At 43.4% G+C, this 27,481-nt stretch overlaps 2 protein-coding genes across 2 annotated transcripts; one reads left to right on the forward strand and one right to left on the reverse strand.

Moving 5' to 3' along the window:
• Window positions 1-694: 694 nt before the first annotated feature.
• hmces (5-hydroxymethylcytosine binding, ES cell specific) lies at window positions 695-7,200 on the reverse strand. The gene is made up of 7 exons (XM_083771982.1): window positions 7,109-7,200; window positions 6,139-6,328; window positions 5,329-5,472; window positions 4,234-4,506; window positions 3,487-3,641; window positions 2,773-2,965; window positions 695-1,312 (listed from the first exon to the last, which is right to left on the reverse strand). Exons 2-7 carry the CDS (start codon window positions 6,325-6,327, stop codon window positions 1,133-1,135), a joined length of 1,134 nt encoding a protein of 377 aa, XP_083628108.1. The 5' UTR covers window position 6,328; window positions 7,109-7,200; the 3' UTR covers window positions 695-1,132.
• Window positions 7,201-8,980: 1,780 nt separating this feature from the next.
• Window positions 8,981-24,773, forward strand: rpn1 (ribophorin I). The gene is made up of 10 exons (XM_083770440.1): window positions 8,981-9,408; window positions 11,327-11,391; window positions 13,786-14,092; window positions 14,918-15,127; window positions 16,890-17,082; window positions 18,411-18,510; window positions 19,562-19,700; window positions 20,702-20,821; window positions 22,011-22,256; window positions 24,053-24,773. Exons 1-10 carry the CDS (start codon window positions 9,151-9,153, stop codon window positions 24,233-24,235), a joined length of 1,821 nt encoding a protein of 606 aa, XP_083626566.1. The 5' UTR covers window positions 8,981-9,150; the 3' UTR covers window positions 24,236-24,773.
• The last annotated feature ends 2,708 nt before the right edge of the window (window positions 24,774-27,481 follow it).

The raw sequence follows: 27,481 nt of genomic DNA on the forward strand, positions 1-27,481 counted from the left end.
GGGGGGGGTGTTGGCATTTCATCATTATATTAGTACTATGATAAATGCATAGCATCTACATTGTTTGAAAATGTCTTTGCGTTCCAAGTAATAATTAAGGGGTAATAAAACTATCTTGAATATCTTCAAGCATAATGTGTGTTTATTGCTGTAACTTCAAAGCAGAAGTCTTAACTGTAAATCCAATGAATGTTTTTAACTCTTAACTCAAATGGATGGTGGACGCCGGAGTACATTTAACAACTATGACTGGGGAATATCGTTGGATCACTTTCAGAGCAATGAGAGCCAACATGCAGAATGGCAGCACCCTGACTCTGGGTGCGTTCGGAAATGCGCCCTGAACGCACTGGTGTCGTTAGTTTATTCAGTGCGCTGAGCACCGAGTGACTGCACTGAGCGACCCTACCCTGAAGCTGGGGTCGTCCGGTGTGAATGCGTCACAGCTGTGGTCGTTCGTAAATAACACACACTGAACACACTCTGACGTCACCGCCCACCACACTCTACAAACTGACCACATTCCCGGTGCGCATTTCCGAACGCACCCAGAGCTGTTTGACCAGAATGGAACATTAGTATCATGAGGGAAGTAGGGAAGGGGCCCAATTTCTTTCCAAAATAGCGTGTATGCATATGTAGCCCATTGAATGAATGAATGTTAACACTGACAGCCAATCAACATCCACCTGAATTTAATGGCATGTTTATAGAAAGGTATTGTTCATCAGCGTGACAGGATGCTCATATTAGCGTTATTGGTGCGGATCGCCCTTCACATTTCGCTAGCATTGAATATGGCCAAATCCACAGACACTTCTGGTTAGAAATCATAAAGGAAAGATACTGAGACCATCTTAGTGTTATTCCAACGCTGTGGGATATCTTGCAGGCTAATACGTGTCAATTTGAGGGTCCTTGACAAGAATAAGTTTGGGAACCAATGCTGTATGCAGTTACTCATAACTAGAACAATAACTTGAGGTAGTGTAACTTAATGTTGTAATATACATTAACTAGTATAATTATCTTAATAAGTATGATACTTAGTATAAGGCTCTTGTACAGACATGAATGCATGAAAGATTGATATCATTGTCTCATCAATGCTGAGTTTTCAGTCCCAGACAGTCTATATTCTGGGTTTTTTAGCCTGGAGCCACTGTTCAAGAGGTTTAGGCTTCGTCTCTGGCTTCGGCTTGCTTCCTTCTTCTTCTTTATAGTCGCACGTCTCTGGTCCTTTCCTCTTGGACGGGGTGCTGCTCTTCAGCCAGCTCATCATCATCTTACTGCTGGCCGTGGGTTTGGGTTCCTAAGAGGAGAATGTGCGTATATTTGTAAGCTAAGCCCTTTGAAAACGTCAGAAAACAATGGCATCGTACAAAGTGATCATCACACAACACAAACGCGGTACCCTAGTTGGTGCTGTATTTGAGAGATTTCACGGCTGTAATTGTATTTGAGAGATTTCACTGCTGTATTTGTATTTGAGAGATTTCACTGCTGTATTTGTATTTTGTATTTGAGAGATGTCACTCACAGACAGTGCATTACCCCTCACAACATAAAGTTATCAGAGACCAAGTCTTGAGCCCTAAAATTGTCTATACTTTGTCTATTAAAACACAACCAATCTACAAGGGTGTGTAGGTATCTACGGTATGGGTGACGTGCCCAAAAGTAGGGATGCTAGTGTATTACCCTAAGTGGCTGTAAATGAGGTCTCTAGTAAATCTTAGTTTTATTGGACCAATCATTTGATGGGTTTGCATTTTGCCATGCCCATGATGATCATGTGAAAGTTTCCCTTGCCCAATGAGCAAACTATCTGAGCTACTCAAAGGGCATGCCACGGGGCAGTCGGGCACATATACGCGTCAAGAGGTGGCAAGAAGAAAGCATAGCGTCTCTAGGCGTCCAGGCGTCTCTTCCTGGTTTTTAGACAGCTGGTGGATGGAAATGACGCTCACAATTCAACACACTTAACAGCGTCGGCAAAGCGTTTTCCTTTTTTTTGCCGACGCTACAAGTTTCAGCCACGACTGTGGCCAGGAAGAGAAGCCTGGACTAGGCGTTTCTTGACGCTTAAAACCCATTTTGGGCGGGAACCCCTTTTGGTGTTAGCATCATGTCATGCTTTAGCTATTGAAAAATAGAAGATCTACAAGCTCTACGAGCTTGTAGGTCTGCTATTTTTGAAAAATAGAAGAACGACTGACATAGAAACATAGCTTTTTCAGAAAACTGTCAGGACGTAGAAGACATTTTTTGAATCTGATCTCAGGTCAAAATGGGTTAAGTGTGCTTACACCCTGTAACGGCAAACTTTTACCTTCCCATGTATATTTGCACGTTACTTCACAGGTGCTGGGAGTGATCCTACGCAGAGTACTAAGAGAAACATAACAGATGGATGTCCAGTCTTAAATCCAGTTTTGTTGTATTTATTGAGACTTTGTTGAGCAGTTGAAATCATGAACATACCAGTGAAGTTATTGTAGAAGTTTGTCTGTCTGTTCTGCTGCTACTGGTAAGAAACGGTGTGCTCCCACCATTCCCTCCTGTGTCCTATCTGATCTGATTAGTGCACCTGAGTGACCCTCTAAAATACACACCCAGTGCTGTCAAATCTAACGCCCGCCACCAAGTGTTCAAATATAATATGCCAACCTAACCAATAATATAGCAGCATCATAATGGCTCCTACACACCCTAACACAAACACAGACTGAATGGTGTGGGTTAGAAAACACAACTTCCCAACCAACTCACCTTTTTCTTCTGAAGGTCCACCGGCTGCAGACACTCTGGAGAGTTGTTGCGCGAGTTGTTGACGAAGGTGGAGACGGGGTGGTGGGTCAGGATGTTCTTGGACTGGAGCAGCTTCAGGGCGTCCAAGGACTTCACCTCGCCAAAGTCCAGCCAGCTCCTCACCTCTTCCTCTCCGTCCAGGACAGCCGGCATCCTAAAAAACAAACGTAGAGACGGTGGTCCGCTCAGGGCTTCGTACAGACGAGAGGGAAACGTGCTCCTTCATCACACACTGTTGCACCACACACAGCCAGTGTTGTTTTTGGCAGCAAACTTTTATTTTAGTTTTAGTCATAGTCTTTTGAATAGTTTTTAATTTAGTTTTAGTCACATTTTAGTCACCTGGAATGTCTTAGTTAGTCTAGTTTTAGTTGACTAAATGTCGACTACAATGTGTTTTGGCGGGCCTTGATGGTGTCTTGACTGTTGTGAGCTTGTAGATCAGCTATTTTCAACATGCAACCAAGTGTAAAATGACGTATACTGGATCTCTAGTCAACTATAGTCCCTTCCTAACATTTTAGTCTAGTTTGTATTTGTTGATGTAATTGTCAGTATATTTAGTCTTAGTTTTAGTCATCATAGCTTAGTTTCCATTTAGTTTGTCAGTAGTCGACGAACATTTTTCGTCTTAGTTTTAGTCGAGGAAAACAACAGTGCACGCAGCCATCGTACCTGTCGTGGATGCCCTGCAGGTTAGGAGAAGCCTCCACAGTGATGACGCTGTACGTATAAAGGGCTTCTCCACCGTCCGGCGGTGTCCAGCAGTCAAACAGTCCAGCTATGGTCAGCAGTCTCCACCCATTCCACTCGTCTTCCTCTTTGTCCTCCTAATATAACCAACAAAATAGAGAGTTTCAGCCTCATCTCCATTGACTTCCAGTTAAATATACTTTAAACATTTTATTCGTGTGAAATATATTCTGGGAGTTACTTTCTTGTCTTACTGGCAATAAATGGTACAATAAATTGCCACTGATCAGTCCCAACACTTGCAAGATTAGACAGAGACACAGTTGCTACAGGGGCAACAGTATTTGCTAAAGCAAAGCAAAGTTACTATGTTTACCCAGGGTAACTGGACTAAGCTCAAGATCTTGTTTACAGCCAGGCCCTGCTCATAGAACATTTCATGGTAGAGGTTCAATGCCTTGCTCAAGGGCACTTCAGCGGTGGTAATTTGAACGTGCCGGTCCGGGGATACGAACTAGCGACCTTCCAATATCAAGACCGCTCCGCAAACCGTTCGGCCACCGCTGCTACAGTAGTTGCTACAGTATTTTGGCCATTAAACTAACTATGCAAATTACTTTTTCAACCAATGCGATTTCAAAATTAGATATTTAGTTTTCAGTTTAGCAGAACAGGCCAGTGTTGCAAACTTGCATACAGTCTCACTCTGCCAGCCAAGCGCTCACTGACCTCTTTCAGTTCTGGGGTGTCCTCCTCTGGAGTGCAGGGTGCTGCCGTCGCCTCACCGTTACCCCCCTGGCTTTGTGGAGTGCAGGGTGCTGCCGTCACCTCACCGTTACCCCCCTGGCTTTGTGGAGTGCAGGGTGCTGCTGTCACCTCACCGTTACCCCCCTGGCTTTGTGGGAAGTAGATAAAGTAGGGCTGCTTCTCTTTCTCCTGCCTCCTCCATTCGTAGAAGCCGTCGGCCAGGATCACACAGCGCTGTCCTCTAATCAGGGGATCCTTCGGAAACGTGTGTGAAGTGTAGTGTTCAGTGAGTCATTAGTCAGAACATGCGCACGTATGACAAAGAAAATGTATTCATTGTCGACTAGGGGGTGTCTAAATCAACCACTCTTAAACTAACCTCGCCCACCAGGCTTTCCACCACCTCGGAGGAAAGCCTGGTCTCTGTTTCATTTCGGTATATGATCCGCTCGGGAGCGGATGATATCGTTACGTCATGTTGTAGTATTGTTTTGTACTCGACAGGCAGGAACAACAAACACAAACTTCCTTTCCCCTCAAACCGGAAGAATAACAATAAAAGCTCTCGTAGCCTGCAGCTTTTATTGAGAAAGATCGGTTTGAGGGAAAAGGAAGTTCTGGTTTGTTGTTCCTGCCTGTCGACTACAACACAATACTACAACATGACGATATCATCCGCTCCCGCCCGGATCATATACCGAAATTAAATGGTGCCCAGGCTACTCTTAAACCCATTTAAATCAAATCAAATCAAATTTATTAGACCTGTTGTAACCTCTACGTCAAATGTATTTGCCCCGGATACGATATATTTTCGACCAAACAACACTTGTTTCATTCACGGAGAATGTAAACTGATTTTAGTGATTTATAAAGCATCAATGTAATTTCCTTGAGCGGTACTTCCGCCAAACTCCCGCAACCTCCGCCCAAAATAAATGATAGCGTCTACTCTAGTCTACAGTGTAGGTCTTGCCCAGCGTGCCCACTGACTATACAGTACGTTAAGTGTCGCAAAGTGGTTAAGAATGGACTCTTTTTTTTACCATCCAAGTAATAATGTGAAACTCTGTGTACCTTGAAAGACTTCCTCTCCAACAGGCCCTCCCTGCGGCAGTTGGTAGTGCTGTACTGCATCTTACTGGGGTCCTTCTCCCTGAACCACCACGGTATGAGGCCCCAGCGCATGGCGGCCAGCACGCACTCATCCCCAGGTGCGTTCTGAACACAGGAAACATACAAGAAACATATAAGAAATATGGCCGCCAGCACGCACTCATCCCCAGGTGCGTTCTGAACACAGGAAACATACAAGAAACATGTAACAAACATATAAGAAACATGGCCGCCAGCACGCACTCATCCCCAGGTGCGTTCTGAACACAAGAAACACCAGTTCATTTTGTTGTTGTTTTTACTGTAGCACTCCACGTTAGACATGAATGAATGAAAGCAAAAATAAGATCTCATGACTGAAAATGTAATGTTGATGTTTACATATACAGTATTATCATTCTACAGCAGCTTATGTTGCCGCTGTTTTGTTCTACATACAGCCGACCACGGCGACCAGTTGAAGAAATTACAGATTGACCTTTGGCTTTTATGAATCTTCTGAATATATGCTTATGGAAAATGCTTCTAAACATATGTATTTTTATAGTTTGACCACTTCAAAGACTCTTTCTGATCTTAAAATAACGTACCGTTAGAACTTGTTATGTTATAAAACAAATGGATAATACATCTCTTTCACCTTATCAAAATGCTTCTAAACATATGTATTTCTATAGTTTGACCACTTCAAAGACTCTTTCTCATGTTAAAAAAACGTTACCATTAGAACTTGCTATATTATAAAACAAATGGATAATACATCTCTTTCACCTTATCAAAGTGCTTCTGGGACAGCAGCACGGGGCTGGTGGACTGGGGACTCTTGTTGTAAGAAGGCCGGTATTTGTCTGCGTCTCCGTCTCTCCATGCGGGCCGTCGGCGCCGTCCTCCCCGGTCTCTGTAGCTGGCGGCGCGGCTCACCTCGTCAGGGGCCAGCGTACAGGCGGTTCTCCCACACATCCTGAGGGAGACCGGACCGGGCCCAATGTTCACTTCAGTTGTGGGAAAATACTCTCAAATGACTCTTTCTGAGGAGGGCGCCAGCTCCTCAAATACAATATGTGACCCTGAGATGCCGTCACCGTGGAGTAGAAGTAAAAGTACTGAAAACTGGAAGTACACCAGTAAAGTAAAAAGTACACCACTGCCACTGTAACAATGTTACTACATTGTTACTGATGTCCATTAATAATGTCATCATTGGCCAGTCGTTTTTAGATATTATTAACCATTGACCATGTTTCCCTAAAACTGCTTCTTTACATTTGAGATGTTGTGTCTCTGTATGTTATGTTTTAGTCTTAGGTGAACATTACAGAATGTAGCTGAGTATTAATGTTATCTCTAACTAACTGTTAAAAAGCCTGAATAGTAAGAATTCAATGGAGTCATAGCTATAATATAGCTCCATAGTCTAGTAGCCTATATTAGATAGGCTGCATATGGCTTGTTGTATATAATTAGAGTAATTAAGCTATTACTGCTAGCATTTGTTAAGTGTTTCCTCACCGTTTCAACGTGAATAAACTACAGTACGTGGTGTCACCGTCCTGTGTTTATGTGATGCTCTTTCTTTCTGTGCGTTAATTGTTTAGCTAGCAGCAAATGCTAGATAAAACTAAACCAACATGGTTCCGTTCAAATGAATACAAAACTAATGACTAGTATAGAGCCCATGTTCTGCTCTATATACCTTTAGTTTTCTTCCCCCGAGTTAATACATGTTTTACTTTCTGCTCACCTTTCGTTCAGTTGTTCAAAAGCAGCGCTGTCAGTTCAGCGGGCGAAACCATGTTGTTGTGTGACTCGTGTCCATTGGCTGGACTTGATCACGTGACACCATGACGCGTACAGATGAGCTTCATTACAGCATTATTAAGTTATTATTATATAATTATACAAATAAAAACATACAGTAGCCTATATTAATATTCCCATATATATATTAAAAAAAAATTAATGTTCATATATTCTAAAATCTAGATTCATTGTGTAGCCTATAAAGTGAAATATTTCAAACCTTGTTTTTGTTTTTAGAAATCCAGTATCTCAACATCATGGTAGCCCACATTGTTTCCAATCAGCCTATGTGAAAAATGACTATGCTATCTCCATTTGGGGCCTTGTCCCTAAACTCTTGAAATTCCATGCCTATATGCCTGTCAGTCATGCAAATATGATGTAGTTTTTAGCACATTGTTTGATCATTTAAGATAATTAATTATACATTTAACGGCCTTATTATATATAACTCTAGGAAAAACTGCAAATCATTTTTTTAACTGAGAATTAGAACTGGTCAGGCTACTACTTGCACTCACTCCCCGAACCCACCTCACCTCGGTCCCCTACCCATTGGCTTAGGGTTGCCCATGTATGTACCTGTCAAAATACTTCCTTATTCCTTAATGTCAATTAAGACCATGATCAGGGCTGGATTTTCAGTAGTAGGGGCCCCCGGGCAGGAGAACATTTCAGGGCCCCCCTCGGCTGCACAGTGCGCAATTTGGAATCAGAAAGAAATTAGAGGTATTTGGGGGGTACCCGGTCCCCCAAAAGATGGGGGGGGGGGGGGGGGAGTAAGGGGCAGTCGGGCTGCACCAACCAACAGACAGAAATGTGGAACCCCCTACCAACAGACAGAAATATGGAACGCCCTACCAACAGACAGAAATATGGAACGCCCTACCAACAGACAGAAATGTGGAACGTCCTACCAACAGACAGAAATGTGGAACGCCCTACGCCCTACCAACAGACAGAAATGTGAATCCAGAGCACTTAACAGGCGGCTCTATTTTTCTATACTGTTCATGAATTCCCTTTTTTCTAACTGTGTATTTGATGATTTTTATCTTTACATATCTTTATGTATATTTGTATGTCTTTAAATGTTTTGATGAATTGAAAATGGATGACCCTAATGTCTTTATATTGCTTTTTCTGGTTTCATCCTCAGCAGTGTTTTGTATTGACCTGTACCCTCCTAGAACTGTACCGTTAATGGTTGATTTTCAATCAATCAATCAATCAATCAATCAATCAATCAATCAATCAATCAATCAATCAATCAATCCAGTCCCACGTAGGGTCGGGGGGAGGAGTCAGACCGTGCGTCAAGCGTGCACGGCGTGCGCGCCGTCATTGCGTCATCACGTCAGGCACTGAATCACTGTTGCCATGTCCGTTTATTATAAGCTACTTTGGGCTTGTTTTCTGTAAAGTTGCTTGTAAATATTGGTAGTTGCTGTTTTTGGGGGCTTGTTTCTAAAGTGTAGTAAAGTTGCTTATTTGGGCTAGTTGTTTCCTAATGTTGTTTAAACCAGTGATTCTCACACAGTGACACTTCCATGTCAAGGACCAAAAGAATAGTTTGTGCCAGCCAGGGAACCCCATACCAGATTTGAGTTGTTAATTATTAAAACATTTTCAAGAATATTCAAGATTTCGTTTGTATTATGTCCCGTTGTTCGTTATGAGCTTGTAGATATGCTATCAAATCAAATAGCCCTGAGCTTCTTTTTTTAGCCTCGTTTTCATATACCCGGTTGTTTTTATATTTCTCTCTCACAAGTTCACAACACAATCTGGCAACAGTGCGTCTTGAATGAAGCGTCATCCTTTTCGCTGTGTGTTGTAGCGGAGCGGCGCGGCCTTTCTTCGCTGCTTGGTCCCTCTCTCTCTCTATCTTTCTCATTCAATTTCCCATTTTTCCCCCGGCGTGAGCTTTTATAATACCTAAAAGCTCACCTCTGGGTCACCCACCCACCCCACACCGCCGCCATGACTCTGAACACGTCCCCCGGCAGGCTGCTCGTCCTCCTGCTCCTCGCCGCCGCCTCCTCCACGGTGCTCCTGACCCGGGCAGCGGCAGCGGAGCTGGTGAACGACGAGGTGAAGAGGACCGTGGACCTCAGCACCCATCTGGCCAAGATCACCGCCGAGCTGCTGCTGCACAACCAGGGCGAGCAGGCCGTGAGCAGCTTCACCCTGGCCGTGGAGCCCGAGCTGGCGCCGCACCTCGCCTACATCGGAGCCTCGGTGAGCAGAACCGAACAGAACACACTGCGGAGGAGGAGAGGAGAGAGGAGGGCCCTGCGGTGCATTATTAGTATAAGCATATTCTGATTGAACGACCACCCACTGTCTGCTAGCCTACTTAGCATTATGGCTAGCTCTGCATTATCATGGCTATTATGAATGAGAGAACATGTCATGGGGGGGGGGGGGGGGAAGAGATCGGCCTGCAGTGCAGAGGTCTTCTTTCAAACCACAGTGATTCATTTATCTGAAATGCATTGGCATTTATTAGTCAGAGGTAAATTGTGTTTTCTGGTCCAGTTATGCTACAGAAGCTAATGGAGGGGAGGAGGAGGAGGCAAACTAATGTTGTGCTGCCACTTGGGTCTATGAATGAATACACACACACACACACACACACACACACACACACACACACACTTCTGTGTAGGCACTGTAGGGGGATTATTATTTGCACATCTTCACGTATAGTGATCACTGCTGTGATGCACTGCTGTGATGCAGAAGCAATATTGATCATAATCATAAACGCACCGGGCCAAATGAAGACGCATTAATTTCATTGGACCACCGGGTGAAATTAATTGATGAAATGAAAGCAGAGACCCTGGCTGCTAGCTCTGATCCATAGCTCTAATGTTGCATTAGAGCTATGGCATCAGAGCTGTATCTTTGCTTCCTGCACGGCACGCTGACTCAAAAGACACACAGTAGTCCACTGACTGACACGTATGCGCTGGGCGGCTAGTAGGCTACAGGATACTTCCGTGTAGAGAGGGACCGAGTGAGAGAGGCCTGCCCACTTCCATCCACAATGAATGGAAAGTGTACAAATAGAGCCAAATTACCAAAACCAATGGACCCCTTAACTTAACAGTGATTTTTTTACAATATAAACTGGGGGTCCCAGAGATAGAAATGCCAAATAAGTCGTCCGTAGCCTAATTAATGCATGTCAACCTGGGGGTCCTTGAAATTTAAAATGTTAGAGAATCACTGCTAGAGCCGTGAAAGTCTCCTCTAGTGGGGGACCCTGGCATATCTTTTCAAATGGGGGGTCCGTGGGCTAATAAGTGTCAATTTGGGGGGGGGGGGGGGGTCCTCTGTGATAGATTGTACTGTTCAATTAAGAGTACTTTTGGCGTGAAAACGGTTTGAATGCTGCAGTGTAGACAGAATAGTTAGGTGGACATTTTTAATTAGCACTACCATGCATTATTCTACTGTAAGTTCTCAACCAGTGGTCCCCAGCTGAATGATGGAGAGTTGGTAACCAAATGGACCCTCATAGATCTTAGAAGTGTACACAATAGAGACTGTATCGTTTGCCTGGTATCTCTCCTAAATGGTACCACATCAATACAGCATGGAATTGTGGACAGAATCTTATCCAACGACAAGTTTGGGTTCGAGAGGCGGAATCTGGTCAAACGGTGAGATGGGCCTTGATATGAAATGGGTTGAAAAGCACTGTTCTAAGCAGTTGCTTGTGCTGCATTTCTGCATCTTCCATGCCGACTTGACTATGTCTTGTAAATAATGGGGATAAAATGTATGCGCCCTGAAGTCTTTGTGCTGCTCAATGACTCTAAAATAGATCCAGATCTAGTTTCAGACACCTATGCAATCTCATTTTGTGAAGAATCGTGCAGCACTAGTTGGCTGTCCAATCCATTTGGGTTACTCTTATCTTTGTATGTTATTTTTAATAATTATTTTCATGGACAAAAGCACTAGTACTTCTAGTCTGTCTGAAACGTTGGTCTTATTATCTCTGTGTCCACACAACGTTATGCATGCTCCGAGACGAGTGTGTGGTTAATGGCTATAATTTTTTTCATTCTTAATAAAAATGTATAACTATAGCTCCTATGGAAGTGCTTTAATATGACATGCTAAATCAATTGTGCTTCCCTAGGTGAAGGGCGACGAGGAAGAGGATGGCAATCTTGAGCTGAAGCAGACGACGATTCATGGACAAAGGTAAGAAATGTATGAGGAAGAAAGAAAAACAGATGAGCTTCCTCTGGAAGCTGATTGATTGAAGTATGTATTAACAGATTGGGGAATTACAGTACATTTCAAAGCACAACTCAATACAAATACTGCCCTTAGTTAAGACAGTGGGTGCTCAGCTTTGAAAATAACTCATAAACCAACTAAGTGAAAAAAGCAGCACTCCAAAATAAAAGATGCAAGACTGGCTCAGATGGAATTTCTCATGTTTATTTGAGAACGCATTTCGGCAAACGGTCTTCGTCAGAGCAGACTTTAAAAAAAATCTGCTCTGAAAAAGGCTGTTTGCTGAAACGCATCGTTAAAATAATAATAAACGAAACGTTTATTTGGTGCTTCAACTTAGGACCAATGGGACTATAGCACAAAGTGTTGATCCGAGCACTACAATGGCATTTTATGAAGTACCCTGATTTTATATCCACCCTCTCCTCCTTTTTTTAACTTTATTTTAGTGCTCGGATCACCGCCCTTTCAAGAAAGGTAGAATGTGTTGTCTTCGGAGGAAAAACAAAGACCAAACTAATGGAAATGTGCCAAACATTGTAAACGAGATCCCGGAAGGAACATCTTGCTATTTACTTAAGAACAGTACTTGGATTTACTAAAGCAATGACGCCCAGTAGAGCTGTGGTTTACACTGATTTTAGAATAAGGCATTGTTCGGCATTATAGGGTTCCTACAACCTGCCTAGTACTGCCCTGTTCTACTGTAAGAAGCATGTTGTTTTGGGCCTTATTGCTTTTTATAAAACTGTTCAAGAGAAAAATGTAATGGAAAAATCACTGCAATCCTAATAATAATAATAAAACTTTATTTGTATAGCACCTTTCATGACCTGAAATGCTCAAAGTGCTTTACAGAGCAATGGAGGAAAAAATAAAGAAAAGCAATGCATAAACATTAAAAAAAACAAGCAGTAATGCAATACAGTGAGGACATGAATAACAAAAAATAAAAGATCAATTAAAAGCAAGGGTGTAGAAGTAGGTCTTGAGCTGTGCTTTAAAAATGTCTACAGAGGCTGCCTGTCGAAGGTACAGTGGGAGTTTGTTCCATGCCGTCGGCCCGTAGAAGCAAAAAGCTGCTTCCCCGTATTCTTTAGTTGCCATTTCTTTAGGCAAAGCGAGCAGGCCAGCAGTGGAAGACCTTAGGGGGCAGTTTGGGACATATTTAGGCAGGCAGTCATGTATGTAGGAAGGTGTGAGACCATTGAGAGCTTTATACACAAGTAAAAGAATTTTAAAATCAATCCTAAAAACACCCGGAAGCCAGTGCAGTGAAGCCAAAACTGGAGTAATATGTTCTCTCATCTTAGTTCTAGTTAAAACTCTGGCTGCTGTTAAGAAAATCAGTAATGCATGTGACTTTGCCACAGTGATACTGATACATGTGGTCTATAAAGATTATATTTCTTTACCAAGAAATTCAGTCGGAATCAAGCACTAAAATATTGTGCATAAATCTGTTTGCATTTTATATTCCCAAAGTTTGATTACCATTGATTTTTTTTGTAGCGTAGAAGAAGCTTCAATAAAAAGTGCTAGTCTCGACCTATGCTGCTTGTAGTGAAGCATTGTTTATTCATGCTTTCTGCTTCTACGGGCCTCTACGGTGCCAGGACCGAAACGTTTGCTAATCTTAACTCACTATGAGCACACTACGGCATATAAAAAGAAAATACATTAAAAATAAATGTTTTTGCGACCACCGCACCTGCCGTTAACCTGGAACAAAGGACTAAGAATGGCGCAACAGTTTCCCTTGTGCTTTATTTAGTGCTTCTACTACGGGCCGACAGCCTGGAATAAAGTCCCACCACAGCTTAGACAGGCCCCCTCTGTAGACGTCTTTAAAGCACAGCTCAAGAGACGTACTTCTTCACACTTGCTTTTAGTTGAGTTTTTAAAACCTCTGTGTTCTTATTCACTGTTCTGCCTGATTTGCTGCAGTTTTATGTTCTTTGTTCTATTGTTTTATTGTCTTAATACTGTTTGTTTTTTTTAACCCATTTTGGGCGGGAACCCGTTTTGATAGCATTATGTTATACTTTAGCTATTGAAAAATAGCAGATCTACAAGCTCATAGCGCGCCACTCGAGCTTGTAGGTCTGCTATTTTTTTAAACTGTCAGGATTTAAGACATTTTTAGAATCTGATCTCAGGTCAAAATGAGTTAAAGAACCACCATTCTTCTGTGCGTTAGAATCTGATCTCAGGTCAGAATGGGTTAATGCTGTTTTATGTTTAAAATGTTCTCTCTTTTTTGTTGTCCTGTAAAGCACTTTGGAATGCGTTTTATGTCCTGAGAGGTAAATAAAGTTGCCCATTATTATTAATGATTCCTTTTGTCTTGGGCAGTGGGGAGTTCTACAAGGTGCAGTTGCCCTCCAGCCTGGCAGGGGGCGCCAAGCTGCGGGTGAAGGTGGAGACGGTGTACAGCCACGTCCTGAGGCCCTTCCCCACGCACATCACGCAGGCGGAGCGCCAGCTGGTGGTCTTCCAGGGGAACCACTACTTCTACTCACCGTACGTCACGCGCAGCCAGACCACGCGCGTGCGCCTGTCCACCAAGACCGTGGAGACCTACACCAAGCTGGGCAACCCCAGCAAGAGCGACGAGTCCATCGAGTACGGACCCTTCCGCGACATCGCTCCGTTCAGCGAGGTAACGTGTGTTATGATTATATACTAAGTACTGGACCCTCGTCTGGTTCTGGCAGACCGGTCTTGTGTGTGTAGGCTGAGGTGGCGTGTGTGACGACCCGGTTGAATCATTCCTTGGTCCGGCGGCGGACAGACGGACGGGCCCGGGAGAACAATAACATATGACACCAGACAGTATCACGCTAAGACGTTCACAAGGTTTATTACATACATACAGAACATATATAGCTTTTGGATCCTCATGTCCTAATGACGTCACTGACTAGACATCACAATCTATCTGCCTGCAGCACGCTTGACCTTGCTGCTGTCTAACTGTCTCCACTCCAAGAGCTGACTATAAAGTATGTTACAGTTCAGGCAGTACACAATACATATCGAGTACATTGTATATTCACGTACAAGTACATTGTACAAGTACAAAGCATAGTTGTATACTACAACAACGTGTTGCTGCTGACCTGTGTTGACGAGTATTATAATGTCCCAAAACGAAGGCAGTTAACCCATTTAGAGCTGATATCGATTCTACAAATGCCTTCTAAATCAGTTTTCTGATTTCAGTTTTCTGATTTAGTTCTCAAACATTTTCATGTCAAAGACCCCCCCCCCAAACATATATGTATTTGGCTGCCGACCTTTTCACGATTTTTCAAAAAGGGGATAGCGCTCCTCAAAAATGGCCGATCTACAAGCTCACAGCGGGTGTCAATGTGACGCATTTTTCATAATATCTTTCGCATCATGACAGGGACGCCAGGTTAAAAGTACTTAAGCTTACTATGTTGACGTATGGCCTGTACCTTTAATTTCTTCTTCTTCTTAGGATGCGTTGAAGATCCATTATGAAAACAACACCCCGTTCCTCACCATCAGCAGCATCACGCGCATCATCGAGGTGTCTCACTGGGGAAACATCGCCGTGGAGGAGACCATCGACCTGAGGCACACCGGAGCCTACCTGAAGGGACCCTTCTCCCGCTACGACTACCAGCGGCAGTCTGACAGCGGCATCTCCTCTGTCAAGTCCTTAAAGGTGGGTTGGAGTTTCCCCACAGGACAAATCGCCGAGGCATTCACACAGGAGCATTCACACAGGAGCATCAAATCGCCAAGGCATTCGCTCAACCCACGGCAGTCGAAAAACAAGCGTGGAGAAATGGAGTGTCTTAACCTATTTAGGCCCGACGTCGAAATTTATAAAATGTCTTCTAAATCCTGACAGTTTTCTGTCAGGATTTGCGCCACATTCTCACGATAAAAAAAGAATTAGCAGGCCTACAAGCTCGTAGCTTGTAGATCTGAGTTTGTATTTGTACATCTGCTATTTTTCAATAGCTAAATTGTAACAATGTTTAAAACACCAAAACGGGTCGACTGGTTATGGTTAGTCATGGTTATCGCCTGTCATCAACAGGTCGACTGGTTATGGTTAGTTATGGTTGCGACTGTGGCTCAGGAGGTAGAGCAGGTCGTCTAATGATCCATGGGACGGCGGTTCGAATCCCGGCTCCTCCTCCTGTCTACATGTCGAAGTGTCCTTGAGCAAATTGCTCCCGATGTGCTGGTTGGTACCTTGCATGGCTTCCGCCGCAATCGGTGTATGAATGGGTGAATGTAATGCACAATCTATGTAAAGCGCCTTGGATAAAGGCTCTATATAAATGCACCATTTACCATTTATGGTTGCAAAGCATTGTTTCTCTAAAATGGTAAATGGTGCATTTATATAGCGCCTTTATCCAAGGCGCTTTACAGAGATTGTGCATTACATTCACCCATTCACACACACATTCATACACCGATGGCAGCGGAAACCATGCAAGGCACCAACTAGCACATCGGGAGCAATTAGGGGTTCAGTGTCTTGCTCAAGGACACTTCGACAGTAACTCGGGAGCCCGGGTTCGAACTGGCAACCTTACGGTTACCATCCAGGCACTCTACCCCTGAGCCACCGCCGCCCCCCCCTTTCTCTTGACGTTTACAGAAGTTGCCTTGGATTCTCAACATTAAATAATGTAGCTCATCTAAATAAACAGGCAATGTTTTGTGTTGCCACCTATGCAAAGGCTTTTGCAAGGATGTTTGCATAGAACACACGATTTGTTTAACAGCTTTGTTTGCTTAACGAGAACAAAGACGACGACATTAATCCGGACAAGCTCCGCTACAGGAGTACGCTACGGCAACTAGTGGAGTCCCAACATTCAATAGACACATAGACCTCCCTGTACATATCCTGTGCTTGTTAAATAAACAAATCATTAATAAATAGTAAATACTTGAATAGCTGGTGTTTCTGTTTAACACATTCCATGCGTTATATTATAATTGACAAGATACCGTGACTGCCGGGATTGTTTAATTGCCTTTGGAGCATACACGCCTTTTGATCCATGAATATCCGCTTGAAAATAGTCCCATGATTTGTTATTGAGCCGACAAAAAGACACTTCCGTGATCCAGGTCACCGACAAAGAGTAAAGTGGGCTAATATCGTCTATACCCCATCGTTCACTGTGCATTGATTGGAGTCAGTTTCCCAGAAGCCCTTGCAAGCCGGCGGTTAGTTGATTTCCGGTTACGTGATCATAACTCGTCCGCCTCGTCACAATGTCCGCCACAGAACCGGATTTTCATAATAACCATCTAACAACGGCAAATTAAACAAAACAAATAGCGGGTTTAGCGTATTATGTGTGGAAAGTCAATGGAATAAATGTCGTGTACTGTATGCCGGGTTATGTGTTCAAATGTTAATGAAAGATGCCTTCTTTGTGCTCTGTCCTGGTCAGACCATCCTCCCTGCCTCTGCCCAAGACGTCTACTACCGGGATGAGATCGGGAACATCTCCACCTCTCACCTCCAGGTTCTAGAGGACTCCGTGGAGGTGGAGGTCCGGCCACGCTTCCCTCTGTTCGGAGGCTGGAAGACCCATTACATCATCGGCTACAACCTGCCCAGTTATGAGTACCTCTACATGCTGGGTGAGTACCATAGACTGTAAAAAAATATGGACAAAGCGTTCTCCGGGTGGAACGGGGGGTGGCTCCCGATCATAGACTGTAACGGTAGCCACGCCCCTCAGAACATACGCGACTTTATGGTCATCTTTTTAATAAATTGGACCATAATTTTCCAAAAAGAATATTATGACATTAGAAATGAGACTTTAAACGAGTGACTGGAAGCAGAAAGTATTCATGACCATGTTTATTAAGGTAATGCAGTCTAGGTGAAGTTGGGGCCCAAATACATGGGCCTCTATGGGGATATGGGGTTTTTTGGGCCCAATGACAGCGCCACAACAGGCCATTATATGAACTTTCAGAAAATCCCAATTTCCTTATGGCTTCACAAAATATCTGTCTGACTGCCCCCCTGGTGAGTACACTGCTTATCGCTGTTGTTTTTGGCGGTAACATTTAGATTTTTAGTTCTAGTCATCATACCGTAGTCTTCTTGAATAGCTTCCATTTAGTTTTAGTCACATTTTAGTCACCTGTAAATTGCAATGTTTTAGTCTAGTTTTAGTCTAAATTCTACTAAATATCATAATATTTTAGTCGACTGAAATCTACGGTTGATTTAGTCGACTGAAATGTATTTTGGCGGGCCTTGATGCCGTCATAATGACTGATTTTACACTTGCTGAAAATAGCCGATCTACAAGCTCACAACGCGTCGCAGTTGTAAAAGTGTAAAGTAGTGTAAAATGACTTATACTGGATCTTGTCCACTAGTCCCTAACATTTTAGTCTAGCTTTTATTTGTTGACGAAATTTGAGTATATTTAGTCTATGTTTTAGTCATCATAGCTTAGTTTTCATTTAGTTTTCATCAGTGGAAAAAGGTAGTCGACGAATATTTTTAGTCGACGAAAACGACACTGCTGCTTATCATGTCGTACGCGCATTGAATTCCCTCCAGGGGATATTATGAATCTCAGTGTTTTATTGCAGTTAATGATATAACTGCAATGATTGTGATGTTGTAAACCAAAATATTTATACTTTAACAAACGGTTTCTGTTTTTCTTCCCACTAACATTAAGCTGGTGCATTATTTAGAAGACAAATTTTATGGAGATTCTTTTGGTGGTTTGACCAAAGAGGCTGTATTATTCTTATTGTAGTATTATTATTATTACTACTCTTTTGGCTACTCTTTTAAATGTTTGCAATGCATAAACCATGCGTTTGTGTTTGTGACCTACACAGCATGAGATCTTTATAGATTTGAATCGCAAAAATGTATTCAGTTGTGACCGAGTGATAAAAGTGTTAATAATATTGTGTGTGTTTTTGTCTGAAAGGTGACCAATACGCCCTGAAGATGAGGCTGGTTGACCACGTCTACGACGACCAGGTCATCGATTCTCTAACGGTCAAACTCATCCTGCCAGAGGGAGCCAGGTAAGGTTTACAATATGTATGTCAGTATTATGTCCAGGGACGTGCACACATAATAATATTTATATTATCATAACAATATTTATGTCAGTATTATGTCCAGGGATGTGCACACATAATAATATTTATATTGTCATAACAATATTTAATTATTTATGTCAGTATTATGTCCACTTGTCCAGGGACGTGCACACATAGACATCAAAGGGCCCTTTTACCCGTCGGTAAAACAACTGCCCTTTCCAGACCACGAATGTAGCATTTACTAATGGTTAAAGAAATGCAAATGTCCTCTCCTCTCCTCTCCTCTCCTCTCCTCTCCTCTCCTCTCCTCTCCTCTCCTCCTCTCCTTTCCATGCCATGCGGAAGGCAGCATTCAGGAGAATTGCTTTTTTTCCCCGAAGTCTTGAACACCGTATTTTGCGTTGAACAAATTTGTTTAGAAATCTATGTCGTACACTGTATCTCCCCTATCTAAAGAGTGCTGGGTTCCCTAATCTGTCCATCTGTCTTGCATGTTGATTTGTCCCCTAATCTGTCCATCTGTCTTGCATCATGTTGATTTGTCCCCTAATCTGTCCATCTGTTTTACATGTTGATTTGTCCCCTAATCTGTCCATCTGTCTTGCATGTTGATTTGTCCCCTAATCTGTCCATCTGTCTTACATGATGATTTGTCCCCTAATCTGTCCATCTGTCTTACATGATGATTTGTCCCCTAATCTGTCCATCTGTCTTGCATGTTGATTTGTCCCCTAATCTGTCCATCTGTCTTACATGATGATTTGTCCCCTAATCTGTCCATCTGTCTTGCATCATGTTGATTTGTCCCCTAATCTGTCCATCTGTCTTGCATGTTGATTTGTCCCCTAATCTGTCCATCTGTCTTGCATCATGTTGATTTGTCCCCTAATCTGTCCATCTGTCTTACATGATGATTTGTCCCCTAATCTGTCCATCTGTCTTGCATCATGTTGATTTGTCCCCTAATCTGTCCATCTGTCTTGCATCATGTTGATTTGTCCCCTAATCTGTCCCTCTGTCTCTGCGTTAGAAACATCCATGTGGACACGCCGTACCCCATCGACCGCATGCCAGACCAGCTCCACTACACCTACCTGGACACGTTCGGCAGGCCGGTGCTGGTCGCCACCAAGACCAACCTGGTGGAGCAGCACATCCAAGACGTCGTGGTAAGATGACGGGGAATTTAATTTAGGACGAAGCTCATTTTATAAGCCTGTGTTTGTGTGCCTCCTCCTGGCCAGCCTGATGGAGGGGAAAGGAACTGGTTGGAATAACATGTTCCTTCCACACGCTACGTCCAACCAGGGAAACTCCCCCCTGTCAGGTGTAAAGGAGCAACTTGGACACTCAGGCATGAAGGAAGCATGAGTTCAAGTCCGTTGCTCTCCACAGGTTGGCAGAGGGTGTGTAGAGCCCAGGATCACATTACATAATTGACACAGGGGTGAAAAATGGGTTACAAAATCGTGTGATAAAAAAACAAAATTATAAAAAAAAGAAAGCCTGTGTTTGTGGAAAACGGTTAAAGTTACGTTGCTTGGTCAAAGGCCAAAGCCGTCTAAGAATAGCAAGTATTTGAAATATTACATTTCCATTTGACCAAACGTGCACACAAGCTCACTCATGTTGATGTCTACACGTTTGACTGGCAGGCCTAGGCAGACAGCACCACCTGCTGGATGGCACTGCAAGGTAAAATAAATAAAAGGAACAGGCAGGCAAAGAATGCTGAGATTTGGTACTGCGATTTATGGAGCTATATCATAACGTAACATCCGGTTCTAGAGTCCGTCCGGTATCACAGTAAAAAGATACAATATTTTAACTTCGAACGGCAATGCCGTCGTAACGGTCGCCGGGCCGTCGCGTCGCATTTACTGTCTTGCTCCCGTCCACTAAAATGACTTCCAGTCTTCCGATTGCTCCCGATGTGCTGCATGGCGTATGAATGAATGTGTGTGTGTGAATGGATCTCTGTAAAGCGCCTTGGATAAAGGCGCTGTATAAATGCACCATTTACCAGGTCCATTACACCTTCAATAAGATATTTTCTCTGTAACCATGTCCATAAAACCTTTCTGTGCTCTGTAACCAGGTCCATTACACCTTCAATAAGATATTTTCTCTGTAACCATGTCCATAAAACCTTTCTGTGCTCTGTATCCAGGTCCATTACACCTTCAATAAGATCCTGATGCTGCAGGAGCCTCTGTTGGTCGTCGGGGCGTTCTACATCCTCTTCTTCACCGTCATCATATACGTACGCCTGGACTTCGCCATCACTAAGGTACGTCATATATCACTGAGGTACGTCATATATCACTAAGGTACGTCATACATCACTGAGGTACGTCATATATCACTGAGGTACGTCATATATCACTGAGGTACGTCATATATCACTGAGGTACGTCATACATCACTGAGGTACGTCATACATCACTGAGGTACGTCATACATCACTGAGGTACGTCATACATCACTGAGGTACGTCATACATCACTGAGGTACGTCATACATCACTGAGGTACGTCATATATCACTGAGGTACGTCATATATCACTGAGGTACGTCATATATCACTGAGGTACGTCATATATCACTGAGGTACGTCATATATCACTGAGGTACGTCATATGTCACTGAGGTACGTCATATGTCACTGAGGTACGTCATATGTCACTGAGGTACGTCATATGTCACTGAGGTACGTCATATGTCACTGAGGTACGTCATATGTCACTGAGGTACGTCATATGTCACTGAGGTACGTCATATGTCACTGAGGTACGTCATATGCGTACGCCTGGACTTCGCCATCACTAAGGTGCGTCGTACATCACTAAGGTACGGCGGCGCTGCTTGTCTCATCATGTCCAAAACTCCTTTTCAAGGATTCAAAATCAAACGGCAAAAAGTAGCAGATCTAGTATAAAGTATAATGCATTAACCCATTTTTGGGCTTGAACCCCATTTGGTTGGGTTACCCCAAGAAATTACATCTGGCCACAAAAGATCACAGGATCTATTGAATGTGTAAAAAAAGAAACGGCTAAAATCACTAAAACGAAAGAAAGCAGCAAATGGAAGAAAAAAAAACAACACTTGTTATCCTTTAGCTATTGAAAAATAGCAGATCTACAAGCTCATAGCCTCGCTACGAGCTTGTAGATCTGCTATTTTTGAAAAACCGTGAAAATGTGGCGCAAACTTCTAATATATATTCTTTCAGAGCGAACAAAATGTTTTGCTTCTGGAGGGTTCCTGACAACATATTTTCAGAGGGGGGGGGGGGGGGGGGTCGGAGGCCAATTGCATATAGTTTTTGTGGGTCCTTGACATGAAAATGTTTCAGAACGATGATGGGTTTTTCTGAAGAAAAAGAAAAGTTCAGAGTATGGAGTAGTTTTCTTGCCTGACAGCACAACATTTCTTCTTCCCATTTCTACTTCCCATCCGTCCGTGTGTTCTTCTAGGACCCGGCAGCCGAGGTGCGTATGAAGGTGGCGTCCATCACGGAGCAGGTTCTGACCCTGGTCAACAAGCGCCTGGGCCTGTACCGCCACATGGACGAGGTGGTGAACCGCTACAAGCAGTCGCGCGACACGGGCGCGCTCAACAGCGGCCGCAAGACGCTGGAGGCCGACCACCGCACCCTCACCAACGACATCGCCTCCCTGCAGGCGCGCCTCAAGGCAGAGGGCTCCGACCTGGCCGAAAAGGTGAGTACTGTGGATTTGACTTGTTGGGTTTGGGGAATCTTGGGTCGTATTGCCCGTTTGCAGACCATGTTTGGAGGCACTCGTTTTCAGTAAAGCAGTGTCCTGCTGCCTCTTGCATTATGTGCTAATTCAAAACAGGTGGTACACAGGGCAGTTGAGTGATATCTAACGAGCACTTCCAAACTCCGGCACTTAGAAAAAGAATCAGCTGCAAGGACACAAAGTATAGCTCATAACAACATGTATACAGTAGGTTTTTATGAAACAAACACTTTGAGAATAGAAGGAGAATAATTCAAGCTTTCCGTACAGCTGAAATGTTGGTGAGTTTGACGTTGTTTAATGTGGGAGGTGAGGAGTGAGGACGCTGGCGTCGACTGTTTGCAGCTTCACCTCCCAATGTATGAATGAATGAACCATTCGTTTTAAAGCTGCTTTGAGCAAGCTCTAAAAATGCAATTCATAAACGGGGCTGCACATAAGCGGTGCGCCAGCGCGCATGCATCGTCAAAATTCAAAATGCGCTGTCAATCAAGCGCCGGGAAGCGCTTCTGCGTACCAACAGCCGGGGCCACCTAGAATGATTATTATGGCCAGAATACTAGTCAATTCTGTGGCGAGAGCATTTTCCACCGACTGCCACTCAAAGTGGCTACTGGCCAATCACAGCACGTCTTGCACAAGTGCACTGGCCATTTCGTCTTCTCCGTTTCAGATAGCAAACTACTGTAGTTCCCGGTGTAAAAGGGCATGCTTTGGATGCGTTGCACTCTTCCCATTTGCCGCTGTGCTTGTGTTTGTTTTCCGGGTGCTGGAGCAGCATGGTTGCTCGTGTGCGATGCCGTCTCACAGCCTAGGCACCGGCCACCGACTTTTTACGGGTAGTAAGGTTTTAGTTCCGACATAGTGGAGTGGGAAGAGTTTAAAGCATTGCCGACTGGCACTGCTGCTGCCCAACATGAACACCGTGTCTCGACATACTGTCCCTTATTATCGTAAAGTCGGGTAGTGTACACTGTTTATTTTTGCACCGAGGAGCCATGTGTGTCTGACTGTCTGACTATGTCGCCTCAGCTAAAAACACAAGGGAAGCCTGATGTATGCTTCGCCGTACGATGTGTCTCATGTTAAAATAAAATAGCTGATCTGCAAGCTCGCAACACGTTGTGAGCTAGTAGATCGGTTATTTAAATACAAAATAATAATAAATCTAAATATTGCTTTGATGCAGGCCCAGGCGGTGGGGTAACCGTCTGGGCACCCGACTGGTAATCCAGTCTCAGTGTGCCGCGGGTTCGACTCCCGAGCCCGACACGGCCTTTACTGCATGTCTTCCCCCATCTCGTTTCCTGTCAGCCTACTGTCTGTCCCTTCAAAAACCAATAAAAGGCGTAAGCCGCAAAAAAATAAATATTGCTTTGATGCTCATATTATCCTTAGGAAGTATTAAGTTGTTTTTATTAGAATATGCATTCCATAGGGCTGGACCACACATGGACCTAGATTTTAGCAAATTTAGTAATGGTTAATAATGGGATGAATCTACAACAAGAGCCATTCTAGGGCTAAATCTAGAGTTGCAATACACTCCATTGACTCCCCACTCATCCAATAAATATCGTTTTGCTATAAGTTATTCATCCCTCTTTTATCCATCCGGCGAGACGGGTCGCCGCATTTTAGGAGCACCAAGAAACTCCTCCAGGTGCTCCTGATTACTAGACCAAAAAAGTTGCGTGCAGCCCTGTTCATAAACGTTCCCCCACAACCCCCGCTCTGTGTGCCCTGCTGACCAGGTGGGCGAGGTGCAGAAGTCCGACGGCCAGGTGAAGGAGCTGGTGTGTCGCTCCTGTCAGGAGGCGGAGCGGCTCGTGGCCGGGAAGATCAAGAAGGAGGCGTACATCGAGAGCGAAAAGACGCTGGCCGGCAAGAGACAGGAGCTGGTGACCCGCATCGACAGCCTCCTGGACGCCCTCTAAACACACCTGGCTTTAGGCACACAATCTAGAAGAAATAAAATACATGCACATAACATAACAACGCGATACCGTAACTAAAATATATCCTTCGGCTTGACCATCATGTGTGTGGAATTTACAAAAAATCTTACATCCGCCACACTCGCATACACACAAGTTGAATCTTTTTGTTTTTCCTTCCTTCCACCTTGGGGGAACCCAGTCACGAAGAACAGACTGCTTTATGCAAAGGTAGATATTCTGCTTTATGCGAAGGTAGATATTCTGCTTTATGCGAAGGTAGATATTCTGCTTTATGCGAAGGTAGATATTCCGGGTTGTATATCCGAGCCTTTTTGAGCATGAGACACAACAACGGGGTCATCGCGGAGCCGTGGCAATATTATCGTAAAAAACACGCAGCAGTTGTTTTGAGTGTGTTTTGGCTGTATTTGTTTAAACGCACTTAAAAGAGTTGACGGAGCGTTTTCATGATTTATTTTTTTATTTTTGTGATTTGCGGAAGGTTTAATTGTTGGTAGTAAATTACTGAGCTGGAGTTTGTCTCATGTCTTTGCTGGCTTTATGTTCTACTGGTTCCGAGGCCCAGTTGTTTCTCCAGGGCACATTAATTATGTTTGATGGCCGCCGTTAACAAATCCATTTTTGTCATCATCATCATCATCATTGCACTTAACAATTTATTCCCAGTTGCCCCTGACTGAAGCGTGTACACATTTGAACGTCAAAGCTCTGATATTGTCTGCCCAAAATTGATTGTCTTTCATTTTTTCTCTGATTTATTATTATTATTTTTTCTGTTCCTTTTTTTGTCATTTTTATTTTCCAAGCTTTTATATGATCTTTTGCGGTTTTGTAAGTGGTGCATTCCTCCATGAGATTACTGAACACCTGAGATTAGGTGATGTTTGGGGGGGGGGGGGGGGGGGGAGGGGGGGAAAGACATGGGCAGCAGAGCACTAATGTTTTGAGTTCGAGTTGGACAATGAAACGGGAAAAACTACCAAATTTGAAATAAAAAAGGTAAAAACAGACTCGTCAGTTCCCCCATGTTGATTGTGAATATAGCAACTACTGTGTTATTGTTACAGAAGGAAGTAATGGCCCTTTCTCATCAAAGGAGGGCGCTCTTGCACCAGGGACCATTTTTACCTTAGGGGGCTTGTATGTTTTGTCTGCTGTCTGTGTCTATATACACAGTACAGCAGTTTTAGAAAAACAAACCTGCTATATGTATAAAAACTAAGCGACATCTCATTTTGGAAGTAGGAATGTGCCATAGTTCCACCATTACCTCAGGGCTCAGCCCCCCCTCCGGCCCGGCCTCAACACTTCCCACTTTCCAGGGACTTTCCAGCACATTGTTGCGTCCTAGACTGGGCAGCTCAGCCGGGCCTGGGGTTGAAGCGAGACTCCACCTAGCAACGTCTCAACAAACCGACCTCGCCTCGTCCTCCGACCGCAAACAGGTCAGTCTGGGGTCGCTGCTTTCCCTCCAACGAGGTCACCGGAGGTCACGGCAGGTCATTTCCTGTTCCATGATAACTGGGCCCCTTTCCAGTGGCATTGATAACGTTTGGGGGGCATATTGTATGCGCTGTACAATAATCATTCTGTAAACGCAACAAAACGGAGGAAAGCGGTAGACAATGTCTGTTAGCACTGGATGCTGGGTTATGGTGAAAGGGCCCCCCTCCTGCCATACAATGGCGTTTGTGTTTGTGCGTTCGTGTTGGAGTGCAGATTTGGAGTGGCGCGTTCTCACACCGCGGCCCATGCCAGCGCACGTTCACCTTTCACTGTGTTGGTCTGTGTCCAACAGACCGCTGAGTAGACTGATCTGAGGCCACTACAGAGCAGACACTAATCCAATGGTGGAAAGTGACTTTAAGTATAACTTTGAGGTATTTGTACTTGTATTTGTATTCAAGTTTCACAATACTTTTTCTCCACTACATCTCGGAGGCAAATATTGTACTTTTACTTCCACTAGATTTATTTGGCAACTTTGAGTTACTACTTACTAGATACTAGTGTTATTTCAGAAGATACATTAACTTAACTACTTCGACCCTATACATTTAACAAGCTCACAAATCTGCACAATATTTCGATACATTTGAAAACTTGAAATGTGACATTCTGAATAATGAATACTTGTTACTTTTGGTACTTTAAGTACATTTTGATGCCAATACTTTTATACTTTAAAGTTTAAATTACAGACTTTTACTTGTATTGTAACGGAGTAATTCTACAATGCAGTATTGATACTTTTACTTTAGTAATACATTCGAGCACTTTTTCCACCAAAAGAAATGACTTAAGTTTCTCTACTGGATTGGACATGGACTGCAGCTGTATCTTCTTAGCGATTATTCCATCCATAACCTTTTGGATTAATTGAATAATTAAGAAGCGAGTTTTGGGGATATTAAATGTAAATGTTAAAATAGATTTATTTGAATTAATTAAAGCCGTTTCACCTCTAGATTGGATCTAAACACCCAGAAGCACTCTTGATACTAATACAGTCACTATATAGCATGTCTCAGTCTCAAGCCCATCATTTAGCATTTTTACCCAGGGTGGATGCTCCAATCGGCCACCGATCGCTGTGATTGGCAATTTACCCGTAGAAACCGATCTTTTACACCATTTAAGTGGTATAAATGTCAATCAGATGTGTAGTATAATATCATTTTGCATCTTTGTGACAGGCCTAAACATTCTCTCCTTCATCACACACACACACACACACAGGAACAGTTTTGGGTTTTGACATATATTTTTAGAAGTATTCAAGTTTTCCCCCTCACGCACAAAATCGGCCGATCAGGAGATAATCAATCGGTGATCGGGATCGGTCCCATAAAACCTAACGGTGGCTGATATTTGCCCTCACGATGGTGAGGGCAAATATATGTCCACACTCACTCCAGAGGGCCACAGGGCATATTACTGTCGTAGCAAAAATTGCCGATCTACAAGCTGAAAACACGTCGCATTTTTGCTATATTTGAATTGGAAAACCGGAATAATTCTTTGCTATTTTTAAATTGGAATCCTGAAAAGTAACCTTTTTTTATTGACTTTCAAATGCATTTAGTTATAGTTATGAACTGTTAACATAACTACATTGGTCATTTTAATACTAGTCATGTTAATACTAGTCATGAAGTAATTAAAGTGGGTTTGGAATAGTAACAGCTGAAATCAATACTATATCGGTATTCTGATATTATC

This window comes from Protomyctophum parallelum (assembly GCF_964188405.1).
Source record: "Protomyctophum parallelum genome assembly, chromosome: 8".
Classification (NCBI taxonomy): Eukaryota; Metazoa; Chordata; class Actinopteri; order Myctophiformes; family Myctophidae; genus Protomyctophum; species Protomyctophum parallelum.